At 38.1% G+C, this 21767-nt stretch overlaps 1 protein-coding gene across 2 annotated transcripts in view; it reads left to right on the top strand.

Annotated features, from left to right (window-relative positions):
• The window catches only part of SHC3 (SHC adaptor protein 3), a 62386-nt gene that overhangs the window by 16518 nt on the left and 24101 nt on the right, over nucleotides 1–21767 (top strand). Inside the window, exons 2-6 of one of the 2 annotated variants that reach the window (XM_086479503.1) lie at nucleotides 1879–1971; nucleotides 4014–4084; nucleotides 16362–16425; nucleotides 19002–19121; nucleotides 21112–21165. In XM_086479503.1, the coding sequence (XP_086335629.1) occupies nucleotides 1879–1971; nucleotides 4014–4084; nucleotides 16362–16425; nucleotides 19002–19121; nucleotides 21112–21165 (402 nt within the window). The remainder of the gene's footprint in view (nucleotides 1–1878; nucleotides 1972–4013; nucleotides 4085–16361; nucleotides 16426–19001; nucleotides 19122–21111; nucleotides 21166–21767) is intronic. The other variant, XM_086479504.1, reaches the window with a different exon arrangement.

The following is a 21767-nucleotide window of genomic DNA, read 5'->3' as shown; positions in this document are numbered from 1 at the left end:
GTTATCTCTTACATAACTTGCACGAGGCCCTGTGTGTTGCAGGTACAACATGCAATGTTGTGAACCTCTTGGATTTGATGATGGTCGCCTGGTTACGCAGATTAAAACCAGTTTATCTCAATTTACTAAGAATACCCATGCTGTTTTAGTGAGCTAATGGTACTCCAGTAGTTCAGACTCAGAGATTAGGAGTCCTTATTTTGTTTGAGAGTAGATGATGGGCAGGTCATTATGCTACCCACATTCATGGCAAACACTTGTCATGGTATTAGACATGGGTATGCCATTCAAGCATTCATCAAGCATTTGTCATTCCTAGGTTGGAATGCTGCAATGCTGTATAGGGCTACATCTTGCTACACTTTTGTAAAAATACTTGTCGCTGTTGTTACAAGTGTCTTCTGAGTCAAACAATGGAAGATTTCTTCCCAAAACTTGGTGTTTTGAAGTGCTTGTTAGGAAACACTGAACAAGGTTGTTCATGTTCGTGGAGCAAGAGGCGTCTCTGACAGTGACTACCCTTGTTTGCCTTTTCTCTTGATCCAAACACATGAATGCACTCAGTGCTTGTGTTGAACTGTTGTTTCTGAACTCAATACCCTTTCTTACACAGGGTACAGTAAAAAATTTAGTTGTTAAATAATAATTTTCTGACTGAGTCATAAAGAAGACAGACATACTTTAGGGAATATAGAAAAAATCTTCACCTATGAGACAAACCAGAAACCCGTGCTATTTGACCACCCTTTACATTTGCCTGGCAAAATGGTGACTAGTAAGGATGCTGGAACTTCATTCAATGAGGCAGATATGGTCCCAGGAGTATGTGGCACTCTGCTTTTAGATTTACATCAGCTTCCTGCAAGGTGCTGTTTAGCATGCAAAGTACTAGTTATATATCTAAAACCTCTGAATGGGAAGGTGTTCATTCATATGAAAGATTTTTTCCTTAGGGCATGGTACTATTCAATGAAGGTATACAAGCTGGAAACTCATTCAAATATCAGAAAATAGACAGAAGGCAGAACATTATCTGAGAGAGCTTGTAACTGGTAGTCCCAGATCTTCCTGTTTCAAGGTGGGGTGCATCTTGGTATATTTGTTTCCTGAGCAATGAAAGAGAGTATGCTAGTGGGAGCTCATAAATATCACGGTGTACAGAAGCTGATTGGTTAGAATATACATCAAGTGCTGGGTGAAGAGGAGCTTTTTTAGAAGTAGACTGTTTTATAACTGTATTTTAAATGTTTCATGGAATGCCTAAAGCAAAAGATAGCATTTCTTTTTAATCAAGATATTTATTTGTTGAAATAAATGAATAATTTATTTACTTGCTATCTTGGTTGTATGTCTCCTTTCTGTGGATCCTTGTCAGGATGTACTTCAAATGGATATTTTTAGAGAGCAATGTTGGTCTTGGGGAATAATTGAAGCATAGCAGTAGGTGAGTTATATGTCCCTGTAGTTGGCCTTTGGACCTTTTGAATGTCAGTTTTTATAGTAATTTCATTACTTGAAAACATGCCGTGGTGATTAAATGTTCACATCTTTTATCCCAGAAAATCAGTTGCCATCTTTGCCTTGATCAGTCAGGAATACTGCAAGCCTTACTATGTTGTGTTCAGCTGTCTCTGTGCTATACATAAAACGAGTACAGGGTAATTTTTCCATCTGACCTTCCTTCAGTCTGGTTTTGTCTCTACTTTTGTTAATGCAGATCAGGTGGTATGACTCAAAGGAGTCTGAATGCACGCCTTCTAAGTATGTTTATGGGTATTTGTCTAATTCTTTGTGTGTTTATTTTGACAGTGACTTGTGTGCACATGTGTTTGTGTATTTATTTGCACGCCTGCATGTACTTGTCAAACTACATTCCAGAGTTTGCTTCTAAAATGTTGGACCTGGTTCTCAAACTTGTACAATTACTTCACTTTAAAAGACTTGTGGCAAATATGGATAAGTAAGGAACAAGTGCAATCCGAGAGTGTTTTAGTATCGAGTGGTCTAAATGAACAGGTTGATGAAATAATGAAAACTGAGTACTTCAGTAACAAAAAAATCACAGGATACCTTTGAATAGTTATACCATTTCCAGCATATTTAATTGTAAAAGTATCTCATATGAAATAAATATTTGGGAAAATTTATCTAAAAGTATCCTAGAACTAAAATGACACAAAAAGAGTATAGGAAAACATCTTTCATTGCTGTATTTTGGTCTAAGTTAACTGACTTCAGCTGATTATCTCAGTTGATGTTTAACGAACTTCATCTCCAAGCAAATCAAATCACCCTCTGAGATACTTAAAAATAGAGATAATGGCTTAACTTCCTGCATCAGAGCATGAAAATGTTCTGGATGCTTTAAGTACTCAGGCAGAAGTATACATAAAAAAGGATTTTACTCATAATAAGATGCAAGGGTTACCTGATTTTGCACTGATAGAGGAGTGATGATAATTTAAACAGCTTGGGAGTTTGACCCTTAGCTTGAAAGCTCCATGTACCAGGATCTCTATAAACAAGATATTTTCCTTGAGGATTTTACAAGCTTTTCAAAACACATAAAATAAGATTGCAAGAGATTTCTGAAAAATTCTAGGAAATGGACCTTGAAACAACACTTCCCAGAAACTGTGGGCTATTGTAATCCAACTTTGAGCAATTTAATGAATAGGAGTCAGTCACTTGATATTCTAGTTTATTTTATTCAGTGTTGTAATGACTTAATAATATTTTATAGCAATAAATTAAGTAATAATGGACATGTGAAAACAGACTAGATACGACCTCAGCCTGTAAACAATTTGTGACATACATGTTTCTATAGAAAAAGTATTGCTGAAATTCTAGGTAGTATAGTTACTGATGTAGTAATTCTCTAATTAAAAGATCATTATTCAGTATAAATAAAATTCCCAAACAGACACAAAATGGTGGTCTCACTTGATTTTTTGCACCGGTTTTGTACCCAAAGAGATCGCATTCTACTGCAAATAGATATAAAAACTGATATAAAACCACAATACTGGAATAGCATTACCAAGCTTGTTATGTAAAGACTTATCCCTGTTTCTCCTGACTTTCAAAAGTCAGTTGTGTGGTTGAATATTTACATGCAAAGATACTGCCATGGGATATGCCAGTCATGAGTTGGTTTGTACAAAACCACCATCTAAATATCTGACAAAAGCTGTAGCTGCATGTAGGCTTTAGCATGGGCAAATTATTACCACTTTTGGAAGCAAATCTACAAGATTCACCTGAATTTTCTCACTCCTGTGTTAGATGCTGTTATATTTTAACGTATTTTCTGATGGTAATCCCTCCTTTTCATAGAGATGCAGGGCAGAAATCTGGGTCAGTAAGTCTGGTCTTTTCCTAATATTAGCTGACCTTCGTGTTATTCCTTTCCTGAATGACCCAGTTGAAGCCATCTCCCAGCATGGGTTATTAGTATATTTTGTTAGCATTTTCCTATATCTTTATACTAGTGTCATTAATGAAAATACTAAATATTAACTGTCCCTGATCTGTTTATTAAGGAATTCTCTCTGGATTGCTCGTGCTCTTTTCAGCTTTCCCTGCTACAATTTACCTTTTTTTGTTCGAATGAGTTTTCTCTGTCTTAAATAAGAATTTTCTGCTACCCAGTGCTAGATGAATTTGCCACACTTCCTTTTTCATTAATATTATTTCCTACTTTGATTAGCTTTATATCTAAAATGGAACAATTAAGATAGAAGAAAATTAAAAAGCACATCAACCCATTATGAACTAGATGTATTACAGTGATTAGACTAAATGTAAAAAGATACGTTGAACCAAATAAAATGTTGATGGAACAAATCTGTGACATACAAGAACATAATCATAAAAACCTACCTGACACATAGGAAGCATCAAATGTAAAAATAAGAATTGCACAATGCTTTTTAATGAGTAGCTGCATTTTCTTCCAGAGCTCAAGAATAATTGTAATACCTTTTCCAACTCTTTCTTTTTCCTTACAGTACTTGGGGTGTATAGAAGTCTTACGCTCAATGAGATCTCTTGACTTCAGTACTAGAACACAGATTGCAAGGTAAGACTTTCTACAAGTATGGTTTTTAAAATAACTTCTGAATTGTGTCCCCAAAATAGAAAGGCCAGAAAGATGGCAAAACATGTAGTAAATAGTTTTGGGATACTGTAAGTCCACTTTTTAATTTTGCTTTTACATGTAAATCTCTCACCTGGTATTAATACTGCTGCAACAGGGCTTAAAGGTTATTTTCTTTGTGGTCTTTTGATGTGTCAGGATCTGCTTTAGAAAATCTTTGCCTGTTTGTTATGCCAAATAAAGCACTTATCTGGGTAGCAATTTTGTGACATTTAAGCCAGTGAGAATTAGAATATGCTTAAAATCTACAATCTTTTGTCAAAATTAGTCTAGGCAGCTGTTTTGGAGCTGTATGTTTATAGGTTTTTCTACTAATTTCTTATGAAAAGATGTCAGGTTAAAAACTGGCTGTACAAAGGATATAAATAAAAATGTATTGCCACAATGATACTAGAGACAAATGAAAGAATGTTGTCTTTTCCAGATTGTATGTAGAACCAATAAGCTTGTGTTAAGTTTTTACTACAATTCTTTTAAACCTGTCACAGTATTTTTGTAAGAGCAGTACATAAGTACAGCACTGTCTTAAGAAGTGTCTATGAACCATTTTTTTTTCTAGGAGACTATTGCCTGAGAACTATAGGAAATAGTGTTTTGCAGGCATTTTCACTTAAAAGATGAGCTCATTGATTTCAGAGGACTGTAGCACTGGTGTCTTCTAGCAACTGGAGACCGCATTTTCAAATTCTGGCATCAAAATAATGGAGTAATCGTTTCCAAACCAACATATATAAAGTGATATCTCTGGATACAGTGCTTGAATTTCACTTCTTTGAGGTGTCTTATAGTTGCTGATAGTCTATGATAAACCATTTGTCATACCATAGACAGCTAAGTATTTATTTTATTAAATGAGAAAAAATACTTATTTTTAGAATTGGATGACAATTGTATGGTCTATATGCATTGACTCTGAGTTACATTTGTGTACAGCATCTATGAATTGGACCCTGTCCATGCAAGTCCTCACAAATGTTAATCATTAATTTGTGAGGATATTGTGTTGATGAGGGGTGTAAAAGCACAAGGACAGGTAAATGACAGAATTCTGTTTTTCAGGCAACGTAGACTATAGAAGCATTTGAGAATTTTACTACTGTACTTTTTTAAACTCATCATGTACATTTCTGTGGTATTTTCAGCAGTGACCTTTTAAAATTGTTTCATGTCTCAGCAGACTTGTAGCAGACTTCCAATGCAGGTGGCACATTTGTGTTTACCACTTGGAAGTTAAATAATACTGGTTTATGAAACAGTTGGATAATTATTGTTTTTGTATTCTATACCTGAAGGTGAACTGAATTTGGCTGCACAGTCTCTTTCGCTATATGTTTTCATTGGAGTAGTGTTGCATTTCTCTTATTACCTAGCTTAAAGGCCCAACTCTGCCATGAATATTTAAGTGTATTTGCTGATCTAAAGCAATATGATCGACACAAAAAAAGTGTCTGTGTCTCATACTTCTTTTAATACAAAAGTGATTCTTGGCTTTTACTGTGAAACAGACTTGGAATCGTATTTTTTTCTGTTGAAGTTACAGCATATTTGACTACATGGTGGGCATTTTCTTCACTCATCTTCCACCGACCGCATCTAGAGTGCAGGGCATTTTTTTCAAGCAGGAAGCCATATCTTTTGTTTTGCTTGTTATTTTAGATTTACAATTTTCTGTTTATCATAGAGCAATGAAGACTTAGCATTCTGATCATATGGTTCTTGATCTAAAACTTTTCTGAAAGTAGGAGGTTTTAGGTGACTTTTGAATCAGGGTCTAGCATCTTAATCTGCATTTCATTAATTCATCTGTCTCTAGAAATCCCCATGCTGTGTCTTAAGTACCCACATGCTTTGTCATGTAGCACTTCACATACAGGCCTATACTTCATTTAGAAAATATTATTAAGGAACTATTAAAATTCATATATGCTGATTGAGTTGCCTATGTGCGTTAAGAAACCTAACTTAGGCCTCAAGGTATGTGCTGAGTTAGTAAGGCCAATGTTCTGATATTACAGGCACCAGTTCCCTCTTAAGAAGACACTTGGCACCAAATGGTCTGTGCAGCCCTTTGATTACAAATAAAATAAAAGCACCTGAAAGTTACATTTATGTCTACTATGTCATACAGTTATATTTAGGTATGTCCATTGCTGATTTCTCTGCAGCCTGCCACCAGTAAGAAAACTGTCAGTGTAGCCTGATGGCTTATGATGGAGTGTGATTGAGACTTTGGTCTGTAGATCTAGTAATGTTAGCTGTGACTGCTCCAGCTGAGGAACCTAGATCCATAGCTGCAGTAAAAGCTTCTCTGTGTGTAGGGCTGTGTAAACTTCTCTGTGCTGTTTCCAATAACTGGAGAAGCAGATGTCAAGGCAGCTCTGATCCCTTTCTGACCCACATTTACATAAATTGATCCTACTGCATGTGTCACATTATTTTTTTCCAAGACCTTGCAAAACCTGATATAGAAGGAAGTGATTTGCCTTGGGCCAATATGACTTCTGATATTATGAAGTATTTACCAAGTATAATTAAAAGACAGTTAAAAAAGATGAGACCAGTTACCCAATTTAGCATGGAAGTCTGGATGCATCTCCTCCTAATAAGCACACATTGTGCTTGACACATACAAAGCGCTTACTCCCTTTCTAGCACTGCAACACATCCCTGCTTTCTTAGCCTTGCTTTTCCTCCACATTGCAGAGTTCAAACATAGGAAGTCATCTATTAGGAATCCTATGTTTGCCTTTTTTCTGTCTTACAGTTATTGCATAAGTCACTTTATGTCTTTGCTAGCCTTGAGGGGGAACAAAACCCCAAAGTAAGATGAGCAGCACCAATTCCTAGAAGAAAAAAAATTCTGTGGCTCAGGCACGGGAGGGTGAGATAGTCTCTGGCTCTGCTACGATCTTTGGGCATTATTTTGGAGAAACCATTAGCCCCAGTCACAGACAAGTCTGTGATTAAATGAATTGGTGCTTGTAAAGGGCACTTAAATTGTTGGGTGAACTTTTAAAAATTACTTTAAAACTGAACTAAGATTTCCAGTTTTGTGAATTAGACACCCGTTTAAAATAAGAAGTTAATGGGAAAAGGTTGTCCAGATATTTTGAATGGCTTTGAAAATCACAGCTGTTATAATTAATGCATTAGGAAAGCATACACATCACTGTGTATGCATGGACTAGTCTGACAAATGGAGAACTGTGACTTCAACTCCAGGAACCAAATTATAGCCCCAGTGTAAATAGTTTGATCAATGGTCTTTCCTTCGTTGTCACAGTCATGTGTGAAATCAACCTGTGCCATCTAGCAGTGGTGTACCTGGCCTGTAACTTGTTTTTGTTTTGCTTTTTCACTTTTTATAAATCAAAATGTTAACATTTCCAGCAACACATTTATCTTCATGTGAAAGCAGTGAACAAGCACTTTCGCTTGTCATACTCTTCATTGGATCTTGACAACCTTGGTGGTGCCTCACAAAAGGTATTGTTGTCCTAATTTTTGATCTGATTTGAGGAAAAATGAACAGCTATGTACAATTTATAACTTTATTCTTACACATTTGAAGTCTCAAGATTCTTTCACTACAGGAGAAATAGGAGAACTAGAATACCATTAATCAGTTGTATTGTGTTTGTTCTTTTCCGTAATGAATGTCATGTCAAGTGAATTCTTGAGCAAATAAATGGATGTGCAAGCCAAGTGTCAGCAGTTATGCATAATGGTAAATAAAAGCCAGCTGAATCCACATGTTACATCATTAATTATCCAGTGATAATTCTTGTAACACATGTGAAGTCAAGATGACTTTCTTGTAAGCAGCAAGACAAACAGAAGCATTTCGTTTCCGACATAGTGGAGAAACAGGAGAACTAGCAGGCAAGACTACAGAGCTAACCACAACTGGCAAGTGGTCCTAAATTCATCTGAAACCTACCATCATCGTCACAGAAAGGGGCCACTCTTAAGCTTGGTGGCCAGGCCCTTTGTGCCCTCAGGCTGTTTATTAAAAAAAAATTAAAAATCAGGTAAAATTCTTTTGCAACATGTGCAGTGTTTGCAGTTCATATAGTATGTTTGTATGCTTACTGTTTAATCTGTTACAGTGTAATGCGTCTTCACTAGTGTGTTGTATGCATGCCTGTAGTTATGCAGTGGTTTGACTTAATGTTGCATGAGCTGTTTGTCGTACAGCAGTATCTGGACTACAGGGCTGCATGTTCACTGGTATTTAATTGAATGCAATCTGTTTACTGCATGCAGCTTCAGAAAGTTACACCTTCCCATGCTGAGTAAAACATTATCTTGCACACTGTGTTAATAGCAAGTAGATAAGTGAACTGAAATACTTCCTAACAGCAGTGGACCCAAATCCAAACTCTGATCCCAATCCTCTGCATGAATTCTGTTGGCCTGAACAATTTGAAAGAGTTTTGTCTCCAAATCTGGGGCTTGTACTTTATTAGTCTTGAAAATCAAATCCATTTGTGCCAGTATCCCAAGCTTCTGCAGGGGAGGTGATGGAAATCCAGATTTTAGAGCTGGGTTTGAGTCCAATGCTTAAACAATAAGAATGAAGTTCAATTGATGTAGTGTTTCTTTCAACTGTATCTGTATTCTTTGCAGAAATGCACTGTCAGCAAGCATCACTGAAAAAAAAGGTGGAAGACGTTGGAAAGAAGAATGTTTCCTCTGTGATTTTGAAGGCAGATAGGTAACGTTATCTGCAGTGAATTCTGCACTCAGTCTCCTCCTTAACATGCTCTTTTGCTTGGAAGGTGAGTGTGGTTCACCCCTGCTTTCTGCTACATGGACTCTGGATGTGAAGTAGCGCTTAGGGGATGGCGGAACACACATACCCGCCCCACAGTCTGGATACACAGCTGCATGCAGGAAGGGGTATGAATGGGAATCCTCTTTCCTTGTGCACAGTTACTTTAGGGCCAAAGCCCTGGGAAATGCAAGGTGCTGACTACTGCTCCCTTTACCATGAAGCAGGATTCCGAAAAGTGGATGGGGACGTCCTTATAACACACCTCTAAGTGGGGCAATGACAGCTATAGTGCCTGATACTGTCAGAGAATAATTTACATTTGCCAGTTTAGCTGTCATTAGCACAGAAATGGGTTAGAATAAATAGGGTTTTATATGCTTAACATTGAAATCTTTAATTTTCAGTGTAGTATTAGTGGGGAAAATGTTAGCTAGTATTTGGATTAATTCAACTAATATATGGTAATGGAAAGCCTGAGTGAGAGTAATTAATTGAGCTCCACCATTTCACTTGCCTTTGTGAGAAAGCAAAGAGCCTCTCAGGGGACAGAGAAGGTGGAGAGTTGAAAGCCAAATGGTTGGAGGAGCAGTTATGGGTATAGCTGTACCCCAGGTTTTCAGAAAGCTAGTGACTCAATGTAGTTCTGCAGAAGCAGAAGGACTGAGGCAGAATGGTCTTACGTTTTAAATGCAAAGCACAATGCAAAGTTAGCAACTGCCTAGCACCTTGGAAACTTCTGCTAATAGCACCTAGAAGCATGATTATACAGAGAAACAGAGGCTTAAGGAATCTGAGTGTCTTTCACTTGACTGTCCTTTTTGGCAAATACAGCTTGTATATGTATAAAATGTCATATATCTTATGGGGTTAGTAAAATTGGCAGTGTTAGAAATTTAATCCTCTAATAAAAAAGAGGTTTTGTAAGATACCAAAGTCCTGCTTTGGACATGAAGCCAATTAGGGGTTAGAGAAAAATATTTGTTAGCCTAAATGTTTTCATTTTACTTTTGTAAGGTTTCCTATGCCTTCCTTTAAAATGCCTGCTGTAGGCTAGTCTTTGAGAGAGAAGATACTATAATAAGTGACCTGAGGCTGGACCTAGTTTGGAGGTTACTATGATCGTGATTTAGCAACAGAAGACAGTTTTAATTTCTCTCTTTCCATCTCCCTGACTACTAGGATAAAAAACTAAGAGACCAGGCTGAACGAAAAAAAGCCTGAAAGTTAAAGGATTGAGCTCCTAACAGATCTAAACCTCCAAGTATGGTTTTCTTTAGTTTTTTGTGTTATTGACCTCGTTCTTGACAGTGGAGGGTTGTGCAGGAGGAAGGCTTTTGTAGATGTGCATTCAATAACAAGGTTTTGTATACCCCCACTTTATGTTCATAAAAGCTGCAACCAGTATTTTGAGAAGTTTCCTTTTTGAAAGGTACCCTAAATTTTGGACCAAGATTGTCAGTCTGAATAATGGTTAATTGCAGATATATATATGACTGTGTTTTGAGCAGTGGAGGAGAGGCTGTATGTGTCTTTGACATTGCCTGTTGGGGGCATACATTTGCCATAGTTATAAGGGCGAAATGGATGTGTTTGCTCCAGTTTCGCTAAGCACAAATCTGACTGTGTGTGAAAGCAGAATGAAGAGATATATCTAAATAAGGTGTGCTACTGGATAAACAGTTTCACTCTACATTTCTAAAAATAAGACCATTGTTTAGAACTACTGTATTAGAAGAAGTCGTCAAGATCAGGTAGGCTTCTCTGTTACTGATGAATGAAACAGTTTCTGAAAGTGACTTGCATGTTATAAAAGAAGGTACAGATTGTACTGAAATTGCCTCAAATATTCCTTCAAGTTAGATCATCTATAAATACTGAGAACAGAGCTGTCATTGAGCATACCAATGGATAAAAACTTTCTTTGGCAGTAAAAGCAAAAAAGTCATCTCAAGTGCATTGACTTCTGTAGCAGATTGATGTAAGTCTCACACTGAAGATGCAGGAGCATAAGAATAACAGCCATTGGATAGATTGCATACAACATACCTAATAGCATGTGGTACTCTATGTCCAACAGTCACCAAAGCCAACCCTTTTACTCTGTAAAGTTTGCTCAATAAACCAAAAATTAAGTCGGCCAGCTTCCTTTCATTTTCTGCTTGTAGATTTTCTACATGTGAAAAAAATCTGTTTCAAGAAATGAAATGAGAAGCTGTGGGGAAGAAAAGAAGGAGTCGTCGTCTCCTTGCTCTACAAGTGACAACAGCTTGCGTGCCACATCTGCTGATGTCACCTTATTCCACAAACCTTTTTTTCCAGGCTTTCCGTCACTTGTGTGGTCAGGACAGCCGTCACTTTGGTCAGGCTGGGGTGACAAATGGCATTGCTTGGTCTCTGCACCACTGTCTGGGGGGGGGTCCCCTGCCGGGGTACTTTCTGCACGGTACTCTGAATTCACAGCAATAGGCGATCCATGCCACGCAGTTAGCCTCCCCTTCATATCCATGCTCTCTGTTTTGTTTTCCTTAGCTGCTTCTCCAGCTTTACGTCTTCCGGACACAGTCAGTTTGCCAGTTGGCATTTAAAGTTCTGTAAACCATAATATAGTGGTTTAGTCTTCAGACCTTGTGAATGTCCCCTGTGCTACTTCAGACAGCACATGCTCATTTTGTCAGCTTTGCAAATGAACAAATAATATTTCAATTATTAAATGGATTTCTGAAAATGTATTTTTGGTCTCTGTTTTTTTTCTTTTTCAGAAGCAAGTAATTCTCATGTTTAGTACAGGCTTTGTTTCTCCTCAGCAAATACTGGTTCAATACTTGGTAATTTATAAATTATATTTTTAAATTGGCAGGATTATAATACTATTACGAACTAACATGGAGCCTTCTGTACAATCCTTCTAGACATGTCATGCTTTCATTTAAAAAGTCCATCTTTTAATGCCTGATTTTTTAACCTGTGGAGCCCTACACTTTGGAGTTGGCAAAGATAAACTTGGAAACTATAGGATACTGGAAGATATTAACAAAAGAATATTGGTAGGTTTTAAGTCTTGTCATACAAGACATTTCAAACTAAAAATTAGTCACAGTTTCTCAGCTCAATATTTGAGATAGCTATACTTTTTCCAAATATGTTGAGAAAATCTATGCAATTTGTATGTGTCTGTCATTTCCCTGAAATACAAGTTCCAGAATTCTGGTTTTTAATCAATTAAGTTGTACTAATTAAAAGCAGCAACAACAAAACCTAACATCACAGCCAAAAAAGTCTGAAACCACAAGAAGGGAGGGTATTTTCATGTGATAGTGTTTCACAGAGGAACAGATTTGAGCTTCCTGAGTGGGCTACTTTATGTAACAGTCAGAGTAAAATATGACTAAAGCTATGAAAAATATCAGGGCATTAGCCTTTTTAATTGAACAAAATGGCAATGTAAAATGTCTTTTTTTCTGTCTCAGAGAGACGTCAAGTCACTTTAAAGCAGAATAGGTCAGTTTTGGAAAACGCATACTGGTGATTTTTCACTGGATACATTTGCTTGCTGAAATTATATTCAAAACACACAACATATTTTGTGCCAAGAAAATGACTCCACATTATGACCATCTGCAAGGCAGAAAATACTCCTGGACAGATTTGGAACTCAGCATGTGGTCCCTACTGCAGACAGCGCAGTAGCTAATTTTACAAGAAATCAAGATAACTCTACACTGGTATTCATCTGAGCCTAGCTAATGAAAGAGCATGTGGCTTAGAAAGGTGTAATGTATGTCTATGTTGAATATCTTTCTTATTGGAAAAGAAGCAAATGTAGTCACATCCAACTTTTCCAAACTCTGTGCAACGGCTTAGCCATGCAGATATGTCCAGAACTGCTGTTTCTGCCTTCCTTAGACAAGCATTTCAATGCACAAGTCAGGTAACAGCACTCTTTCAATCTAGCAGCAATATCTATTTCTGGTCTTGATCTGCTGCTCAGATGTTCTTGCTGCAGAAGCATTTGCAAATCTGATTTGCTGGGAAAAAAACTTATATCTGCCCTGTCCTGCCTGGCAACGCAAGGCAGAAAGAAGTCTTTAGGCTGTCTATTTCACATCACCAGGCTACCTGTGTAAAGACGCCCCCTCAAATGATCTAGAATATTCTGAACAGAGAGATCCAGGAACCTTCCCCTGGAAAAAGTGCGTATCAGTGCAGTGACAGGTATTCAGCCACCCTGTTTCTTCTTGTTTTCATCAAATACTTCTTTAAGGATCCTTAACTCTCATATGGGAAGAGTACTTTGCCTTTTGTTGCATGTACACAAAGAGTTGCTGCAAGGCCACTCTGACCTTGCCTAAGCAGAATTGCTCTATGAATATCTTTTCTGAAGTTCCCAGCGTTTTCACCAAAAGCATTGTTAACTTAAACCCTGCTGCTGCTTGAGTACATTTAGTATTCAAAAAAGTTTCAAAAACCTAAGTTGAAAGAATTGTCAAATTCAAATTCAGATGTCCTGCCTCATCTGACGTATCTCAACAAGCTGTCACCTTCCTCAGGTCCTTTCCCCCACTTCCAGTCTTCCTGCAGACTTTGGGAACACCAAGTTCAGTAAAACCAAGATATTTTACTAAAACAAAGATAGGTAGTTGGAAAATCTATAGCACTTTGTTACTGAGTGAGAGGATGTATATCCTAGCTTTTCAGCTGCTTAATGCTTTCCCTGCTCTGCTGAGGCAGGATGCATAAACAGTAACCAAGGCTGCCTTGCCAACCCTCAACCCTGGGCTTCAGCCTCTTCAGTTGGCATTCGCTCTCCTACACTTAAGTTTCAGTTTTGATCAACAAGATTCTTGAGTCAGATGGGTCTATTGAGTAACACACCTTATGTCTGATTATAAGGAGCTGGCAGGCAGAGAGGTAGTAGCAAAACCACTACAAATCCCAGCCCTGCACCAGAAAAATAATAAGCTTGTAAATGTTTTTTGTCAGGTGCGGTGGCCTGAAAAGTCCCCTTTCTTCCTACCTGCGCCATGTTGCTGCTAGAGAGCCAAGATAGAAAGAGGAAGGAAGTTACAGGTGAATTTATCCCTCAAGCACAGTTCATATCTCTGAAATACAAATCCTTTTTGTGAGAGGCAAAACTCATGAGGGATCTCAATGCGCTAATCTGACCACTGGAGGAAACAAAGAGGATGAAGTGCTGGCGACACCTCTGTGTCAGCAACTTGCAACCGAAATGCCCAAGAAGCTCAAGCACACCTGGTGAAGCAAGAGGCATGGGTCTGAAAGACAGCAGTGGGTTGGGGACCACCACAGGTCTGGACTTCCCACCCCGTTGCCTCCAAAGTATTTGGTTCAGTGCAAGAAAGAAATGGGAAACCACAAGTTTTAGCTCAGTAGGAAGGCTGAGGGGATGGCTCTGTATAACATAATATCTGTTTGCTTTTCCTGAGTCAAAGAAGACATTTTTGGTGGAGAAAAAGATTTCTTTTTCCCAGTTACATTTTCAGGAATAGCTTATGTCTCAGTATCATGACTATCACTCTGTCTGATGCTTGCTGTGCTGTATTTCTAAGATGCATCAGGGCTGTTCTTTTTTATCAATCTATTTTTACTTGCTCTGTAAGAAAAGTTAGTAGCTACTATAACTAACAGACTTGTTTGGAATCAAAGAAGCATTGTGGTAAATGTGGGAACTAAATACAAGCGCTGAACTGTGAAATGGAGAGCTGTTGTAGCTGTGATGGTCTGAGAGCATATGCAAGGGGGGTTTGTAGTGAGAGACAATTTTATTAGATGGACAGTTGTAGTTGGAGGGAAAAAAAGAGAAAAAGACAAGGTGTGGAGCAAACAAGCTCTCCTCTAGACCTGAAGAAAAAATTGCGTGCCTGAAAGTTTTTTTGACTATCTCTTGCCATATATCTCATGCTTCTTCAGAATGACAGGACTTCAAACCTGCTGCAAGTCCTGTTCCACCCACACAACCACTCACCCCCCAAAAATAATAAATTAATGCAATTCTTTCAGGTGATTTGAACTTTGGATTGGGCCCTAGGTAAAAGCACCCAAGGCATAACTATATAGCAATTACTGATTGCATCTGGATAAATCTCTGACATTTGCTGAGCCATTAGATGTTGAATGCTGATACATACATGACATTTCTCTCCTGACTCACTTGTTGATCCTGTGCATTCACCTAATGCATGGTTGAAACATCATCCTGCACATGGACATAGAATTAAAATAATTTACGTTTTTATCAAGGTAAAGTTTCAAGGTTTTGATTATTTTGACTGTTGTCTAGCTTGTAGTTCATTGTCTCCCGTTCTGTTTTTTTGGGGTTTTGTTTTTTTTTTTTCATAAAATATCTGTTATTTGCATGGTTTTAGGGCTAAATATAATGTGCTGTTAGTCTTAGTCCGTACTTAAAACTGTTAAACAAGGTTTGGAGTCATCTTTACTCATGCCTGTGCTACTGTTCTGTCTCACAGTATCAGTGAGACAGGTCTATTACAGCTTTGCACCTCATGGTCACAGGAAGGTCTCTGTGTGCACAGAAACAAATTCTAAATACACACCATGTAGACTGTTCAGATAATAAGTTGTTAAATGCTGAAAGGATCTATAAGACTTGTTTGCAGCAGTATGATTTCAAGAGTTTTTGTAATGTAGACTTACTCTCCTATGAGAGGGTATGGATTCAAATTAATTTCCAATATGCGTTTCTTTCATTGAACCTGAATATGATGGAAAGAATGAAGAAATATTAGAAAACTGGAGAAAAATGTTAATGGCGTTAATTTTGCTTACAACATAAAAATAGGGCCACAAATAAATTATTCAGATTGTATTGAACAAATATCAATTAAAATGTCATACATTGCATGTATTGTGTACAACATGCATATTACCAGGAATATTTTAGGGTTCTGATATTGTCTAAAGACAGGTGGTTTTGCTCTGACTGGAAAAGTGCGTAGTATAGTAGTGAGAAAAATGATAGTTACTACCCCTTACATTACAAGTAAGGTTTTTAAAAAAGGTGTAAAGCAATGTTAAGGACCATGTCTTATGATTCCTCATGACTTGATAAAGTACAAAAATGAGACTTGAAAGAAGGTATTAAGACAATTTATGGTGAGAAAAGGTCTTTTTAATAGTGCAAGAAAACATTTTTATCCTTTGTAGTTCTCAGGACATTCTTCCTTACACTAACACTGGCTATTTACTGTCTTCTGCTTCACACTGAAGTAATCTAAATTTGAATGACACCTGTTTTAGCCTTGAGAAGAGAGCTAACTGACCCACTTACTATCCTCATTTGTGAACAGAAATACAGTCTGAAGCTGTTCTCTCCCAGTGCATTTCAGCTATAATGAAGAAACCCACACATTCATTTGCCATAAAGCTTTTTTTCTGTCTCTTCAGGGAAGCAATCAGTCGTGTTTGTGAAGCTGTGCCTGGTGCCAAAGGAGCCTTCAAGAAACGAAAGGTATTTGTCTTTTGTTGTAGTGCAGCTGACTGTATTTTCTTAGTTCAACACAGAGGAGACCAAGTACAGCAGGCAGGTGACTTTAAAGAAGCTTTGAGAATCACAGATCATTAATCATTTAAAGTATTGGCTGTTTTCACCCATTGTATTTTGCTTCTTGCCCTTTTGGTCAGGATCTGCGTTTATAGGCATCTAGATGTATGAGTACATCTTGGAAAAAGATGGTGACTTGCCTTTGTGTTCCCGCTGTAAAAATCCCCTCCTTTTCTTTTCTTTCTTTTGTAGATTGCAAGTGGAAGGGTTAAAACAAACAAAAAAGGGTTCATTTTCATAAAATGCAAGAGTAAATTGTGGAAACAGGTGCTGGAAGCTATTGCAGAGGCCAAAAATATACATAGTTTTGAAAGTGATTAGATCTATTCTTGGAGCATAGCTCTACTGGTGACAATGAGTTTGGAAATCACTGAATTCTGGAAATGGAGAAAACATAGCAGGTGATCATCTGTTCCCTGTCCTCTTTGCATAGACAACTGTGGCTGACACTTAATGGCCAGCACTGATGGCTGGTCCAGTGGGCATTGGCCTGCCGTGGTTTTATTCTTATTTGTGTGGTAGGAGTTAGGATCTGCGGTCAAGGAGTGGAGGAAGCCTCACCTGAGCTCCTGCACTGATGGTTCTCAACAGTCTTGCACTGCTTGCTTTTCCAGGGGCCTGCTAGCAGAGCTGGGATTTAATGCTAACTAGGAGAAAGAGCATATAAAGCAGTTAATTACAGCCCTTGTGTGTGTTGTGGGTGCAGGAGGAGAATGGGCAGCTGAGGGAAAAAGTCTGCCTGCTTCCCCAGGTGCTCCACCATCTAGGCAGAATCTCAGCAGAAAGAGAGGGGATGAAATGCCACTTGTTTGCAATGGAGAATCTTCCCCTGGTAAAATAAGGCGTATGTGACAACATATGTCACAGCGTAATTGGAAATTGTGTGAGAAATTAAGGTTGTGGTTTCCTCACTACCATGACCAAATTTCTCTCATTGGCATTTCTAGTTCCTCTGGCTTTTGTTTTAGAACCTGAAAGTAAAGGGGAAAATATCTTTTTCCTTGGAAAGCAAAATGATACAAAATATCATTGGAAAAGTAGGTTAAACAGAGTCCCAAGTGCCTAGAGAGACACCTTGCTGTACTACTGGTTTTAGAAGCAATGTTGCTTATTAGTGATTGAAAAGAGACAGTGTTTTTAAAGTAAGCATACTGGCTGAGAAGAAAATCTGCCCAGCAACAGAATTTCAGATAGATGTTAAAGACAGGTATCTTTTGCCAGTCTGTACTTTGATCGTATTCTTGCCACTAGTGGCTTATAAATTTGGTTAAGGTGACATGTACTTTTTGAGGCCAAGTTTTCACACTTGCCACACACCATGGGCAGCTGATCCTTAGGCATGAGCTGGGAATCATGCAGGTTTAAGGAAAGAAGAGAAAAAAGATTGTACAAAATGTCTTGTTTTAAAGAGAAGTTAATGAAGTATTAGCTCTGTAACATGACAAAGTTAAAATAGTGCAGCATGAATGTTACATATGAGCAGCATGTAGGTAGCATATTTTTAATCAATTAAACAGATAAAACTGCATATATGTAATCTTGAAGGAGTAAAGAAGCACAAGTGTGTCCATCCTGCTAGGGACAAAACTTTCCAAGCTTGCAGGCAGCTTAGGACAAATGCAAATACAGCAGCAGAAGAACACTGCCTGCAGTCACAGCTTTGTTTTTATATCCTAATGACCAGCATAAATATTACAAGTACAGCAAATGGAAGGACTTGGTCTGTTATTGCTGGGCATCCAGGCTGTGGTTACCCAAATGAGGCTGCTCTCATGCAGCTGTGTGCTTCCCTGTAAGCATCAAGGCTGAGAAATTTGTAAATTTTGCTTTGGCAGCATAACTTGTGTTGCTACAAAACCTCCTAAGATCTAGTGAAAGGCCTATAAAAGTTATCAATATTATTACAACAATTTATTGCAACACTTCGTACTTATTCTCTGAATTTGGAGTAATCTTCAGCCTCATGTTACACTGCAGCATACAGAGGTTTTAACCTGGGCTTTTACTTACTGCTAGGAAGTCTGCAAGCGTAATGACACTGTGTATCCCTTTTTGCGAGCATCCCGTCAGTATCACTGGAGTCCTGCTTTCCACGAGGAAAAGGAGTAAAGCAGTCAGTAGATGCAGAGCAAACAACAGGTTTCTTTTCAGGAGCTGAAGCTGTTCTTACAGAATAAAAACATGCCATTTTAAGATACTGACTGAAGGCATTCATCTTAGTCTGCTCACATGGTCCCTTGGTGAAGATCAGACTTTGCTATCTCATAAACCCCCTACTTTTTAGGTCCAGAGTAGATGAATACTTGCCTAGCTATTATTATTGAGAAATTATCTCCAGAGCAAAACAGATGTTGCAATGAAATGATCTTTGAAAAGTCAGCAACTTTTTAGAAACTTTTGAGATTACAGCTAACCCTGCATACAGTGAAGGTCATCCCAAATAAAAAGAATAAAAATGTGCTTTTCCCCCCCTCCCCTCACAGCCACCAAGCAAAGTTCTTTCTAGCATCTTGGGAAAGAGCAATCTTCAGTTTGCAGGAATGAGCATAATACTGAATATCTCCACCACCAGCTTAAACCTAATGACTCCTGATACAAAACAGGTGAGTGTAACTGCCATATTAATTTGTGAGGCTTTTGATGAACAGCCTACTGCACAGTTATTTGCTGTCTGCCAAGATACTCAGTTGCTCAAAGTTATTTTTCCCCAATAATGTCTGTAAAATTAATGAAAACAGGTTATAAGGCATAGTAGGTGTCATAGTTTATTCCAGTATTCAACACAGTTTTGATGAATTATTTTCTTTTTGCCATATTTCAGGTAGCTCGGTTTTGCTCTTAAAAGGACCTACGGCATGAAATGGCATTGTCTGGTCATGGGAGTTCTTGTCGGGTGGTACAATTACAGACGGTCAGAGTGTTAAAAGGGATGCGTTTGGAGTAAGTGACTAAAGGGCTGAATACGCATCCCCAATTTTGTTGTCATTCTTCCCATTCAAAGCCTTAAAGGGCAATGCATTCCTGAGGCGCTGCTAAAAACACAGCCTCAGGGATTTTGCAGTGCAGTGAAATGCCAGTCTTTTAGAGAGACAAGGCAGCCTTTCTCAAGCAGCCCATTTCTTCTTCTTCGTTGTGCTGAAGGTACAGACAGACTTTGGGGAATCACTGCAGTGGGTTGTGAATGATGTATGAGATGAGAAAAATCCTTGCTCAGGGTATAGATAAAGAGAAAGCAGACAGACATGCGTAGTCACTGCTGTGCTATTTGCTGTGAGCCACATACTGTTAGGGCATGCAACTTTCTGCCCAGATACAGCTAGAGAGAAAAAAAAAAATATTCCTGCTGTCCTTAGGAGCTTCGGGATTAAAGAATAAGAAAGAATACATATATTGTCTATTAAAAAGCTTGCTGTTTATTATTATGTTTTCATTGATTTATCATCATCCTTATTTAGAAAGCATCATAATCTTCTGCAGTGAGCACTGAGACTGTGGAAGCACCATTATGGCTGGTTGCAGTAGTTTGGGGAATATACACAGCACTGCTTTTCATAAGGACAGTTGCCCCCAGTCAGAAGCATAGGAACTTGATGTTAAATAGATCTCCTGAAAAAGTGCCAAACCCTGAAAGTTGCTCTGTCTTCAGCTGACGTCAGGGTAGAAATGAAGTTAAACTGATTTATCCCAGGGAAGAATCCTCCCTCAGATGTTTTGCCTTTTCTCTGAGTTGACAAAACTGTTTATCTTTCTCTCATGTCATTCCTTTTGAGATGGACTTGGTCTGGGTGCTGCAGGCCTGGGAAATGCCTGGTTTCTCAGAGATCCTCGGTCTGGCTGTGGTCTCCCTTATTTCTTGTTTATGCCAAGCATTCGATTTGAAAATAAGCATGGCCCAGCAGCTTTGGCCTTTGGGGGCCCCACCAAGGAAGATGGCTGTGAACTTCTGTAATAACCTCTTTTTCCCATAGGGGAAAGGCAAGTGTTGTTGGCCCTTGGGGTAGCAGAAAAGCAGCTGCATGTATCCCTGCACAACAGTTTTGTGAACATGTTAGGAAGGGATGCATGGAAGATAATTTTTTGTTTTGTTTTGTTTATTTGTTTAAAATGCAGATTTGGGTAGACAGAAATGTTTCTAAGCTATGTGCCAACGTTAGTGAATCATTTCGTTTTAAGCAATGTAATGTGCTGGTAATTTGCTATGCCTTCTTTTTAATATTTTGGTACTGGGCGGGGAAGGGGGGGGAAAAACCCCTACCTCCAACTAAACTAAATTTTTTAGCTGTGGATTTTTTTTTTTTAAAAGTGACTTGAACTGATGGTTTCAAGGACTTTTCAGTTTTCTTAAAATTTGGAAAAAAAAGTTAGCAATTTTGCCATGTCCTGCTAGGTTTTGAAGAACACAAGAACAGATACATTCATCCTTAAGTTTGTTTATGTTATCATGCTACTCTTTGCACTCCTTGTAGGTGAAATGCAGAGGTCATTTTGATCTTGGTTTTGGATTTTCATCCCTATACAAAGCAAAAAAGAAATCAAAAGGGTCAACTGTAAGAAAACCTACTGACTCACACTTATTCCTTCTGATCCATACAGATCATAGCAAATCACCATATGCAATCTATTTCCTTTGCGTCTGGAGGTGATCCGGTAAGCATTTCTTTAAAGCTTTCCCCCGCGTAGGTATTGCTTTATGAGTAATGTGTGACAAAATTTATTGCATAGCTTACTGAAAGAAAAATGTAACCAGAATAGCTCCTGTTTCTTCTTTCATAAATTCTTCTTGATTGTTGCCGTTACACTCTTTTTGAGGGAAATGCCTGACAAGCAGTCATAAATCCTTCTCTTTGAGTGACTGAAATAAAAAGTATCAAAGGGTTGTGAACATACATATAATAACTGATAAGCAGTGCTTTGTTTTTCAGAGTAATATAGTCTAGTCATATGGGTCCCATGTGAATTTTTGTCCTGACTGTTTTTTATTTTGTACTTGTTATAGCAATAGACTATGTTGCAGTTATATTTATAGCAATGCTATAAATTTATTATTTAAATAAATTAAAATTTATTTTTTTTCTTCTCATCTTTAAGTGTGCATTGAGAAGACTGTGCTAAGTACTGCATTCAGGTATATTTGCTACTCGTGCAGCTTGAAGACAAGCTTTCAGGAAAAGCCCAGATAATTCTTTCTAGTTTTGCAAAGCTTTCAGATACACCTACACACATGGCTCATTTAGATCAAAGGGCAGACT

The sequence above is a fragment of the Leptosomus discolor genome, chromosome Z (genome assembly GCF_034619465.1).
Source record: "Leptosomus discolor isolate bLepDis1 chromosome Z, bLepDis1.hap2, whole genome shotgun sequence".
NCBI classification, from domain to species: domain Eukaryota; kingdom Metazoa; phylum Chordata; class Aves; order Leptosomiformes; family Leptosomidae; genus Leptosomus; species Leptosomus discolor.
The sequence above is the reverse complement of the archived record's forward strand: the minus strand, read 5'-3'. Positions and strand labels throughout refer to the sequence as shown.